Source organism: Filicampus tigris, chromosome 1 (genome assembly GCF_054856515.1).
Source record: "Filicampus tigris isolate MCC_2025a chromosome 1, RoL_Ftig_1.0, whole genome shotgun sequence".
Lineage (NCBI taxonomy): Eukaryota > Metazoa > Chordata > Actinopteri > Syngnathiformes > Syngnathidae > Filicampus > Filicampus tigris.
In genome coordinates, this window is record NC_141217.1 from 33,611,478 (window position 1) to 33,625,147 (window position 13,670).

The 13,670-nt window shown below is 40.4% G+C and overlaps 1 protein-coding gene across 1 annotated transcript; it reads left to right on the forward strand.

Annotated features, from left to right (window-relative positions):
* Positions 1 to 1,257: 1,257 nt before the first annotated feature.
* On the forward strand, positions 1,258 to 13,670 carry alx3 (ALX homeobox 3). The gene is made up of 4 exons (XM_086044691.1): positions 1,258 to 1,852; positions 7,351 to 7,628; positions 10,793 to 10,918; positions 12,516 to 13,670. The coding sequence occupies exons 1-4, from the start codon at positions 1,534 to 1,536 to the stop codon at positions 12,858 to 12,860; spliced, it is 1,068 nt and encodes a 355-aa protein (XP_085900817.1). The 5' UTR covers positions 1,258 to 1,533; the 3' UTR covers positions 12,861 to 13,670.

Genomic DNA, 13,670 nt, shown 5'->3' on the forward strand with positions numbered 1-13,670 from the left:
CAGATTGCAGATAATATGTCAGGGACTCAATCGGCTTTTTATGTGGGAAGCATGTTGAGCATCTTCAGCCCAAGATGCAAAGTAAAAGGGAAGAAAACTGCTTTTATTGTTATCATTTTTATGTGCGTCTACAATTAAAACAGGCCTCTTAACTAAACAAAGGTTTTTGAACCAAGAAACATCAATCAGGAGCAGGAATAGTTTATAAATGAAGGAAAATGACTAAGATTACTGTTAGTACTATTGCTACAATTATTTGCAATCATTTAAATCGGTTATTTAAGTTGGAGGGTTAAGTAAGTCGAATTTCTTCTAAATTAAAAGTCCAAATGTTTTGTTTTGAGGCACATTTCCAAGTTATTGTTCATTAAATGTACTTTAATTGTGTTTGTTTTCAGGAACGTTTTTTTTCTAAACTATAAGTAGAAAAGCATGTGCCTTTTCTTGTATTTAGAGATGAGTGAATTCATGACATGTAGCTTTAAACAAGCTGATCTGATGAGAGGGAAATCATAATTAATAAGATTAATAATAATCATAATAATAATAATGGTAATAATAAATAAAGATCCATTGTGCCCCAGTAGGCAAACCTGACAGAATCGTAAGGTTTTCTGTATGGAATGAAGGGGGTAATAAGAATTGTTATTATTATTATTATTATTATTATTATTATTATTATGAAAATTTACAAGGTTGTTGACAAACCAGGCCAAGAAGACATTTTCACAATAAGAACCAATGATTCAGCAAAATACTTTAGAATAATAGTAAATAATAGTCATAATAAGAGTTTCAAAATAAACAGGACAACATGAAGTATTAAAATAACTTGCCCACACATTTAGCATCTTAAATTTGTCCCTTGAAATCCTACACGAATCTAAAAAAAAGTTATTAATAAGAAGACATTTTGTTGAGTTGTCTAAGTCGCTTGAATTGTGTCTTGGGGGAACTGTGGAATCATAGAAAAATGGTCGTTGCGTTTCCTGAATTTTGTGAATCTTTCTCAAAATTCTTTCTCAAGGTTTGAAATGGTCGAGAGACGTGACGGTGGGGTGGGGGGGTATATGTATAAAAAATGTAAAAAAAAACAAGAAACTAAAATTTAAAAAAAGGGTAGAGAAGGGCGAATAATAAGAATTTAATTTAGGGGGTGCAGTATACGCTCGGCAGCATTTTCACAATAAAACACATTATTATAGTGTACATAATAATGTGTTTTAAAAAAGGCCCGTGCAGTCAAACATGGCTCTTGTTCTGTCCCCTTTCGGAGACCGTGCCCATAACGTCATCCGAAGTGGGAATTAAATGCGAAATTGGAGGGACAGGACGCACGTGTGATTGAATATTTAGTGCATTATATCATTTACGCGCACGCACACACACGGACACACATAGTTTCACGGCTTTTAGTGTGTGATCAGTTAAATCCCACCCACCCACTTACTGAAAGTTTTTTTGGAGGGGGTGGGGGGTGACTCGCTCTGGCGTCCTCAGCCTCCCTGCGAGCGAGCAGTCGTTGGATGCAAGATGGAGACAGTGCCGTGTTTGTCTTTCAGGCGGACGCCGCCAACTTCTGCGGCCTCGACCGAGAGCAGCTCCCCGTCGCCGGGCTCCTTCCTGCCGTGCGACGAGCTACGCAAAGCCGGTGCTGCGCATCGCCTCAGTCCTGCTGTGCACGGCGGGGGGGACGCGTACTCCGCCAACGCCGCACTGCACCGCAACTTCGGGGACTTCTCGTCGAATCCTCCAGCCTCGCCGCCGGAGAAACACAGCAAGTTTTTGGAGGGCTTAAACCAGCAACACAAGGCCGGCGTTATAAGCGGCAAGGCCCCCTTCTACGACCAAAGTAAGTTGGCATTATTGAGTCGTCTTCCTTTTTTCCTACTGTCATCGCTTATAACCACCACCACCACCACCACTACTACTATATCTTTGTAATCATTATTTAACACAGGTGAGATCTATTGAAAAAATATCTCTTTTTAAAAAGCGACCTGGCCAAGTGGCGGCATAGAAAATAAAGAATACATAGATCTTCAATTCGGAAACAATCGTAAAGTTCAAAATGAAAGTACAAGTAAAGAAGACGGTGCGTTTCAACAGTTTATTTAATTTGTATTCAGAGCACAAAGTGAGGGTGAACAGGACAGCCTGCATAAGTCAATAAAAGTTTCCAAATATGTACTTGTTAAATATGCCACAAAATGACATATTCTCCCTTCTCTTCTGTCACCATCAGGCACAAATTGGGGATGAACAAGACATCAATTAATCTTAATTACGAACGCCACAAAATGAGACATTTAAATTCGCTACAACGAGCACAGATTGGGGTCAAACAAGCTAACCAATTCAAACAAAATGGACATTTCACTTCTATCTCCACTGAGCACAAACTGAGGATGAACAGGACAACTTGTACAAAATTCAAATTAATTCGTTAATCTAAACGAATGTTGTTGTTATCCTTTCGGCTTTTCCCCTCAGGAGCCACATGAATAACTAGACGAAACGAGACATTTTACACGTGTGGTTTCCTTTGAACACAAATGGAGGACGAATAGACGAACTTGTTTAAAGGGCAAACCGATTAGATAAAGCCACGGCATGAGACTTTCCCCTGTGTGTCTCCAATTAGAAGATGAACAGGACAACTTGCATAAAAGACAAATTTGTTAAAAAAAATTTTTTTAAAAATGATGCCACAAAATGAGACATCTCACTTCTAGTATAGGAAAAAATATGATGTGTGTCAGAAATTATAAATGACTTGACAACACATTCTTGCAGCAAATTTAAAAGCAGGATCATTAATTTTCCACTTAATTAGAATCTTTTGCAAATTCACTTGCCTTTGTTTGCTCGTTAAATCTCAATTTGAATCTTGTAATATGACTTCAAAACAAAAAAGAAAACACTTTATTCACGTTCATTTTCCCCTGCAAATACATTTTACTTTATACTCATCTCATTAAGACTTTGTCCTTGCAATATGCTTATTTTCGTCCTTATTTCTGTGTTCTTCTAATATGTATGCTGTATGTAACTGAGAAAGAAAACTTGTTCGTCTCAAAAATGAAGAATAACCATCCCAAAGAAGTGAAAGGCCTCAAATATTCAATTTAAAAAATTTTTTAAAATTCGCTTGTGATTTTATTGCTTATTTTTCCAATTACTGTGAGTGTTTTACACAGGACAAAATCATTCACTCACTGTCACATCGGCTCTAAATATCAGTGTATCAATACTGTATCACAATGATGCAAGGTATTCTGTCGCACCCTTACCTACTAAAAACGCCATCACGTTCATGGAAATGTAGCCATAATTTCACAAGATTCAGTTGGATGCGTGTGTGCACTGAGGAAATGATATTCGCCGTTTGCACTGATAAGGTCACAATAATATAAAACAGCGTCATTCAATTCACTGTCAATGCAAGCACATGGATGGCCCCCACCCCGCATTTAGCTCAAATAAATGTCTTATTTAACACAACGTCTTAATAAGACATGATGTATTCGTCCATTTCTACATTGCAAAAACAGTCATTTATTCACATTGGAAACGTTTGACCTGAAGTATGTGCTCTTAACCGTCTGATATTTGCCAAGGTTGCCTCACCTGTACAAGTGTAACGTGTGGAAAGAGTGTGAGAGAGTTGGTGGGGATCACTCCCGGGCAACAACCATAAAATACGGACGAGTTGAGCCTTGCAATTCGACGTCTCGTTTTGGGATGTTATGCTGTTGAACATCTTCCACGGTCGTTCGTGTTTAGAGGCTGTGCATGTCCAGACAAAAGCGACATGGACAGGGGAAAAGAACTTATTTTCACATTGTCTTTAAGGGGGGGGGATACAACAAAAAGTGAAACTTGTTTGCTATTGTCATTTATTTGTTTCTATAAATGAAGGGGGTGGGAAATTGATTCAAATCAGAATCCGATTTTTGTGAAGAAGGAAATATGAGATTTTATTTTCAAATCATGTCATATCGCCCCGACCTATAATTGACGCTGCCACTTTCGAGCTAGAAGAGCATATGTTATGAACTACGGTACTCTGTTTTGACAAGAGTTCATTGGTCTTCCTGTTTTCATGCTCTTATGTTATTATCTTTTGTCACAATGAAAATGTGCTTTTTTTTTTTTTTTTAATGACTTAGATTAGAAAACACACAATTCCTCACCAGGAAACAGCAGTATGAGGGATGAACTAACAAAAAAGTTATTTAAAAAAAATGGCCATGACAAAAAAAAAAAAAAGTGTATTATTAGTATTTTACAATTAGATGATGCTGCTGTCAGGTTGTTTTTTTTTTTTTTTTTTTTCAAAAGCGTCTCATGTTTAATGTGTCGACCAAAAGTGACCTTTTTCATTGAGCGCCTTGTGTACTTTTCCTCTACAGTATTTCACATAATGGTCCAATGATAAGTGATTTATCCATTGCGATATACGTTGTTAGAAAATTTGGTCAGCTTCTAAATAAAGAAAATTCCCCTTTTTTTAAATGAACATGTCATGATGACTTTGGTGGTTTAGCTAAGGCTTGTCCAATTATTGTTCTCACTTTTGCCTCGCTGAATGTTTGAGGAAAACACATGGCCTCAACGGAAGGAGGATATTTTTGCCGTGAAGTGCAACGTGAGGTTGCAAATGAAGGCTGCGACCAAATCGAATTAAGAGACGAGCTTGTGTCGAGGATAATCTGCAGATAACTGCAGCCGGGTTTTATTTTGAAGCTCGGGGAAATGGATTTGGTCAACAGTTTCGTGCAGTGAGTCAGGAAATACTAAACGCAAAATTGGCAAAATTTCGATATCGTAAGATGTCACCTTGAAATAAAAAATGAAATGAATGTCAGCCTTTTGCTGATAGAAAAAAGCAAATTGGATATAATAAAACATATCATTCAAAACAACTTTTGCTATTTGTTTTTGTTTACCACGTGGGATTTGCTTCCTTTTGATTTTGGTTTTTTTGTGTTATTTTGCTTTTCTTTCCTCCAGCATTCCTAGCAAACAGAAATAATGCCTTTTATCTCCTTTAAAGATATTGTAAAAATAAGTGTCATCATAAATGTCCTTTTTCTCCAAACATGTATCCAAAATGACCCTTAATAATTTGACGTTTTAAATGTTCAACAATTTACCATGATGAAATGAGCCGTCAAACTTAATAGCTGTTGTCCAAGAGTAATGTCCAGCTCTCTCGCACTCTTTTCTCCGATTGAGTTATACAGGTGAGGCAAGGGGACCTTGATTCTGCTCATGTTGTCTGTTTCTTAATGGGAATTAAAGTCACATGGTTGGGATAATCGCCGCTAGAGATGTCCGTTATTTGTCAACTCTGACTCAGCTTTTGTACTGTAGCTCCCCTTTGTGTGCAACCATGTTGTTAGTGTAAGCAGTGCATAACAGCAGGGACTTGCTTTGAACCATGAAAGTCACCATAAAATAGATTTAAAAAAAAATACTATGTAGATCAAAAAACGTGGATCAATAAAATCGATTCATCCCCCAGCACATCATAAAATGTTGTTTCGTTTATCTCAAGATAAAGTATCAACATTATTATAAACGCTCCCAATAAAAACTACTGTATTTCATTATTGAGGGGCGAATGGCCTAAAACTCTTTGGATGCATGTCGTTGTAACACAAACAAATGTCCGATTGTGCTGTACGTCTAGAACAGTTTTTTTTTTCCCCAATAACATCAATTCCAAATCAACAAGTCCAACAAGAATCAATTCAATTTTCCACTCTTTTCCAATCAAGCCATGATACCAGTTAACACAAACACGTGCAAGTACACGGTCAAAAAACGAAATGTCACACACCTGACACTCATTACTTGGAGCTTCCTAATAAATCCTTTCCTCCTTTCCGCCACCATGTTTGAGAACAGCGGAATTACATTTTTGAAAAAATGTAGCTCCGACAATCATCTCTGATGAAAACCAAGTGCACTCGTATCACTTATGTAACTAGCTACTTCAGGTTTTCATCGAAATGATTTTTTTTTAATGCTAAAATGATTGGTGAAGAGCATAATTTTGTCCGATATGTAAATATCGTGATGCGTCGTAGCTAAAAAAAACTTTTCCCAATACAGTATATTGTATCTGTATTGCGTTACTATTACTGTCATCGGCCAAATTGTGATCGTCCAATCGTATCGGAGTTCTTCCTTTGTGATTCCGACGCCCTGCCCCCTCGCGTCATCCAATGACCTCTTATATCAAACTCATTCGGTGGCAGCTCAGTCCTTTGAAGTTGTTGTCTTTGTACGTCATTACCCCAAAACTAATATAGCAATAGTTTCAGTACCAGCTGTTGATACCGTGGGGTGTGGTCATGGGCGAGCGCTAACGATAGCATCCATTGCGATGCAACGGCGATCGGGGGTTTCAAACTCGCAGCCTGGTGTCCATTTGCAACCCGCAAGATGATATTTTTCTGTGCCTTTCTTAACATCCAAGTGTCATGTTTAGTATGGCCCCCATCTTTTTGGGTGAGGGGTGAAAGCAATATTTGATAACGATGAATTTCCATTCCTTTTGAATATTGTGAATCAACGGGTTAACGGTGAGAAAGAAAATCAAACAAACATTAAACATCTGCGAATCACTCAGTAGTTAATTCAGAGATTTCCAAGCAAAGGTGTTGTGTCACGCCGGTGTGCCGCGCGAGATCGTCAGGGGTGCGGGTGGAAATTATACAATTTCACTTAAATTGTGTGAAAACGATTATTTATTCATTACAAATGTAGCTGTGTTCATTTATTTATGCCAGTGACATATAGTGAGAGGCAGAACAATGAAATGCTTTTTCACGAGTTGGTAGAAAGTAAAATCAATTTGTGGATACAACCGTTGCCATTGCCACAGTAGAATAAGTCACGGCTCCTTGCGGCCATATAACAAGTCCAGACTTTACACTTAGTCCGCATATTTTCCAATACATTGAGATGAGATGAGAGATCATCGTTAGAGATCATATTTTAGTATTCATACTTTTTGTGATATTTTTGTTTGGTGGTGTGCAGTGAGATTTTTTTTTTTTTTTTATCTAAAATGTGTGCCTTGATTTAAGATTGGCAAACCTTGGCATAGATGATGAGGCGGGGAGATGACGTATGTACATTTGAGAAACTGATGAATGCAAATTGTAATAATAGTGGGCATAATATTAATGATATTTAAATTGATAGTACAACACAATAAAATAAAAAGGTGAACAAATGTTTGAAAAAAAACACAGAAAGTCGTGCTGCCCCATTGCAAAATAATGACTCTTATTTTGTCTTCTTTTTTTTTTTTTTTTTTTTTTTGCACTCCAGTCCGTGAGAAAGGCGCCCTCAAAAGCCTGGGCTACTGCAGCGGGGGCGCCGACTGCTTCGACAAGCTGAAGGAGGCGGGTAGCGGCTTGCCCGCCGGCGACTCCATCGCCGACTCCATCGACCTGTCGGGCAAAAACAAGAAGCGGCGCAATCGCACCACCTTCAGCACATTCCAGCTGGAGGAGCTGGAAAAGGTCTTCCAGAAGACGCACTACCCGGATGTCTACGCTCGCGAACAGCTGGCCCTGAGGACCGAACTCACAGAGGCCCGAGTACAGGTCTGTGCCATTTTGGGGTAAAAAAAAAAAAAAAACGGACATGTTTCTCATACATGCAACTCTCTTGTGTTTCAATTTAGGGACATTTTTTTTTTTTTTTTTTTCCCTGGGAATTCATTCATTATTCCTGATACCAAACAAGCGTTGAAACCACAGAAATATTTCTTCCTTTACAGCTAATGTATGAATAAATGCTTCTGCTTTAAAATAAATAAATAAATAAATAAATAAGTCTTTTTGGGTCAAAACATATGTCAACACAATCCTAAATAAATTAACCTTTGAAATAAATTAATCTTAAATTGACTTGCATGGCGGGGCTGGCCAATATGTTTGTTGTCCAAGACTAAGGCCACACCCACTCCAGCCTTCTCAGGCTCTTTTCTCTGTCAAGGCGGCTAGTACCTCAGGTCAAAAAGTTTCCAGCATGTATAAATGACTCCTTTGCAACATATACTTGAACCTTGTCTTTGACAGTGTTCAGTGCCGTTGACTCCGTGAGTGTCTACCTCCGGGCTCCTTTCATGTCATACACGAAACAGTTTGGAAATGATTCCGCTCGTGTTGTCTGTTCTTTTGCAGGAATTAAAACCATTGGTCACATTTATTTTTTTTTTAAATATTTCTCGCGGTCGGAAAAGTGGCTAATTTGTCAGTGTTTACTGTAATTTTGCAAACGTGCTCCTCTCGGTTCGCAGCTACGCTGTCGGTGTAAGCAGTTCAAGTCGACAGGGACACGCTTTGAAAAGAAAACTATTTGAACGAGAAAATTGTCCTGATAAATACGATAATTGAATAATGCGGGGCCTGACATGAATGACGGCCCCGAGCCCACCCCGTACCTTCCAGATGCGGGCCGACCGGGCCAGGAGAGATTTCATGCGTATGATGATGATGAAAACGACACATTCTTCCTTTTTTTTTTTTTTTTGTATGCAAAAAAAAATAAACTTGACTACACAGAAAAAATATCTTCTTAAAGTCTTAAATAAAGCACTATAAAGATGGTAAATATGAACTAATCAGTGACGCATGTCATGTTCCACCATGAATATATGAGCCAGTAGCATTTCTGACAGGGCCACCACAACGTGGTTGATTGTGGGCCTGCCGCTCTAAAAGGCTTAATGTCCTTGTAAAAGGATTTGAAATCGTAATCGCCCAGCCGCTAGCACACAGGAAAAAGGCAAACCACATGCAATGACTACATTTACACGGACTACGGAATCAGGTTGCACATATTGCTTGGTCCGTCCCCCTTTTCACGCAGTCCCACTTTTCACGCACTGCCTTGAATTTGAGCTTGGATCTTGGTTGAATTTGGTCACTACTTGCTAACCGGTACAAGTGGGGTGGTGAAATGGGTGAGTATACAACTCTTCACAGTTTGCACGTGCGCTAAGGTTCACGTTTTTTAACAAATGAGATGTGCCTTGGTTTCAAAGCGATCCGTCAATCCGTTCACTACATCGCTTATAACCTGTTAAAGCGGAAGTCAACCCAAACATGTTTTTTTTTTCAAGAATATGTTCCCAGCAGGCCCACTAGTTGAAACACGGCATTCTGATTAATTTTGCGTTTATGGAATATAAGTTAAGCAGCAAAATGCACTCGTTTTTCGACACAAGACAAAATGGCCGCCCCCAGAGATGGCTAAAAACGGGTGGATTAACACTTATTCCACCAACGCAATATTCATCGGAATGCCGTGTTTCAACTAGTGGGCCTGCTGGGAACATATTTTTCCAAAAAAATATGTTTGGGATGACTTCCGCTTTAAGGGTCGCGCGTTGCTGAAGCCTTTCCCAGCTGACTTTAGGCAAAAGGCAGACTCCACCCTGATGTGGTCACTGGTCAATCAGTTGCAAGGCACGTATAGAGACCGAAAACCAGTCAGACTTGCATTCATGCCGTCACTGAGTAGGTACTGAATCCACGCTTACCGCACCCAAGTCAATCGAATGAACCGCTACACCATCAGTGGTTAAAAAGTATTAATAGAATGAAGGATGTACTGTATAGTGATGCCTTGACTTACAAGTAGTTCCATGGCCACGCTCATAACTCAAAATCTACAAAAAGCACAACAAAAAAAAATATGAGGTCTTTTTTTTTATGGGAAACCTAGCCCTCTTCAGTGTTGTACTTGATTAAAAAAAACATAAAGTAGTAACCAGATTACCAGGAACGTAAAGAATTAAACAGTTTGTGTTTGTTTTTAATTCTCTTAAGCACTTACACTTGCCCACTCATGGACCCTTTGTATTTGATTGATACAAAGCTAGAAAAAAACTGAGATTTCAGTCTGATCAGAAAAAGAAAATGCTGCATGTTTGGAAATGGCATAAGTAATAAAATAGCCGTGACAAACCATTATTTTTTTTCGAATTATCCTATCGATTATTCCATGGATTACTCGAGTACTGTCACACTCGTCCGATCCATCTTTGTTTTTTGTTCATTTTCCTCTATAATCACGTCACTTTACACTCACACTCATTGCTGCTGAGCGCTTAGCGATGACGCATATGCGGGAAGCTATGCTAAGCTAAGTTAGCCGGAGGGGCTTTAACACACACTGAGCTGTCACGACAATTCAGTGGAAGGTGCTTGGCCGCCGTAAAGTAGTGATGGGGCGTGCGGTCACGAAGATTGTTTGTTCAGTGTTAATTCACTAAAAAAGACCAATTTAAAGCTGTGTTGTTGTTACCTCGAGCAGCAGGCGTCCAGCGAGCAGGCTCATCGTCACGCGGGTCACATTACCGTGTTCAAGTCTCTCCGCCAGCTCCGCTTTGCAATACCTTCTACATAAAATCATATTTTTCTCGCTTTTCAGTCAAAGCGACCACAAACCCTCAGCATCTTTATCTTCATGAGCATTTGATGCCAGAAAAGAGCATCTCCAGCTACAAACACAAACGTGGCCAAATATTGGTTGTTATCTGAGCCCTGAGCAACTTTGATGTCATCTTCAGTCGATACAAGTGACAAAATGGCCGCCCACTGAGCTAGCTAAAAACGGGTGGATTTCTCATATTCCACAAAGGCAATATTACTCTGAATGCCGTGTTTAGACTAGTGGGCCTGCATAGAATGTTTTTCCCAGCCCTAATGTAGATGTTGTATGTTAATATGCAAAATATTTATTGTACTTGTACATATAGGTTTGGTTTCAAAACCGCAGAGCCAAGTGGAGGAAGCGGGAACGCTACGGGAAGATTCAGGAGGTCCGCAACCACTTCACCACTACCTACGATATTTCCCTCCTCCCCCGCCATGACACCTACCAGGTATGGCTCACATCATATGCTTCATGTTGTTGAGTTTTACAATAATTTAAGGATTACCCTGAGAAAATGTACAACCAACCGCGGCTCACCTGTTTTCTGAAGCTGAGCCATGATTGGTTGTTACCTGAGCCCCGAGCAACTGTGATGTCATTTTCAATTGACAGCAAGTGACAAAATGGCTGCCCCCTGAGATGGACAAAAACAGGTGGATTTTATTACTTAACTCATATTCCACAAAGACAAGATCAGTCAGAATGCCGTGTTTTGACTAGTGGGGCTGCAACATATTATTGTACTTCACTTTAACTCATTCCCTGCCAAGCACATATTTGTCATTTCACATCAATCCCAGGAACTTATTTATTTTATTTTTTTTCCAATTTTTTTCAAACGTTAGACTAAAAGAGGGTCTGAAAATGTCTGGCAGTGAATAAGTTAAGTTAGACTACCTTGCCATCGCGGATGAAACCCGACGGTTGTGAAACAACGTGGGGAGACGGGATGGGCAAATGTGGCAGGCAATGATTGCCATGGATGCCCCGCAAGGACTTTAAATTGTCCAAACACTTGCCAGGGCAGTCACGGTGCAGATGAAAAACCTAAGCGGCCCGAGTACACCATAATGGGGATCAACGTAACCAATACCTGAGAGCACGTTGGATGTAGCACAACTTGGAGGCAATCTGTCGGAAAGCAAGGGAAGCATATATTTCCCCATCTCACACACTCCCTACCTGCAACTCTTTTAAGCTAAGCCATATATTTCATTTGCTTGCAGCGCCCCTGTGGCATAGCTGTTTATAACGCTAAAGTGGTGAGGTAGAGGTAGAGAGAGGTAGAGAGAGGTAGAGAGAGGTAGAGAGAGAGAGAGAGAGAGAGAGAGAGAGAGAGAGAGAGAGAGAGAGAGAGAGAGAGAGAGAGAGAGAGAGAGAGAGAGAGAGAGAGAGAGAGAGAGAGAGAGAGAGAGAGAGAGAGAGAGAGAGAGAGAGAGAGAGAGAGATATATATATCAATAGTCATCAATAGTCATTATGCTGCTCCTTCTGGTGTGCGAGACTTGGCCATGTTGGCCAATACAGACAAAGGGACATACTGGAGACAGGTGACGTCGCAATCCCTCTGCAGTAATAATAGTTGCTCTTTGCAGAGGATAAAGGATATATGGCCGTGAATACTGTTATATTTTCTGTCCACATGTGTTGCTCCAACATTTGTGTTCAACTATCTATTGCTTGAGTGTTCCAACACCGCATGGATGCTATTCATTTGCACAGCCCTTACATGTTAGCATTAAACTAGCAGACTTAAAGGCTAGGCTATGTAGCTATTTTAAATTAAACAACTTGAAGCCTCTTTTGTGAACAATTCTTGTGAGTGAGTTGAGTTTGCTCATACCATACAGCGCTCGAATCGCAAATTTGTGCTCGCAAGTCAAAGCAAAAAATCAGCCGAACAACAGCTGCTATTTGAAAAAAAAAAAAAAAAAAAACTCCCAAGTTGTATCTCAAGGTACCACTCTACTTGAAAAAAGAAAATCACTAAAGGATGAGAATTCGATTGCATGTAATTGTATGTGTGTGCGTGTGTTTGATACCCAGATGCAGGGTAATCTGTGGCCGGGGGCTTCAGGAGTCGTCGGTGGCGCATCGGCTACCGGCTGTGTCCTTGGACCTGAATCCTTACCCTCCTCCTGCATGGGTGCTTACACTCACCCTCACAGCAACCTGCAGGGCTTCATGGGCATCCCCTCGTCCCCCAGCCGCACCCACCACCATCACCACCACCACCACCCGCCGCCGCACCATCCGGCCATCAACGGCCTGTACTCCCTCCACAGCTTCCCCAGCATGGAGGCTCCGGAGAACGACTACAAGCCGACGGGCCTGATGGCGCTGCGAATGAAGGCCAAAGAGCCGGGCAGCATTCTCTCGTGGCCGACATGAAGGCCGTCAACTTCCCTGCCTGCCTGCACGTATCCCGCCGGTCCCACATCCTCCCTGGCCACTGACAGAGGCCTTAACATATATGACATTCCTGCCGTGTATAGAGTGAACCGCCGCTATTTTTGCACGGGTTAGGGACTAAGCCCCCGCAGCAAATAGTGAAACTCCAAGAGTAATTGGCTTTCTATACAAAACACGTTTGTGTCATTTCAAAGTCATCAACAATCAAAACGGAGGATTTTTTTTAGGGGAAAAAAAACTGCAACAGAAGTGCTGGCGTGTATGTTGCTAATTCAGAACCTGTAAAAATACCAGTCGCTACTCTCCCTCTCCTATTAGCCATCCAATTACATTTTTGACTCGGTGATACATACAGTGATTCATTGTGTACCACTAGAGGGCGCAGGTGTACCACGAGTGGTACCATTTTGAAAGGGCTGTACACAGCGCAAAAATATGCAAACGGGCATTTTCAGCAAATACTGTAGATGTGTATCGGGTCCCAAAGAAAAAATAGAAATGAGGTAAATTTACAAATATGGTAGGTCCACACATAGATACCATTATTAATGTTTCACTTAGCCATCTTGGAGACATCTCAGTTGAATAGTCGTGAAGCCAAATCTCAGCATGGGCTAAAATTGGATTAAAAAAAGAGAACACTAATACATTTTTCTAATTCTTTGCAGTTATCACATTAATGAGTCCAAAAGACATGGTAGCAACACCTTTAAATATGATTGTTTTAGTTGTTGTTTGATGTCTGTGGTGCATTATAGCATGACGCAAAATAAAGGCTTGGTCTGTCTA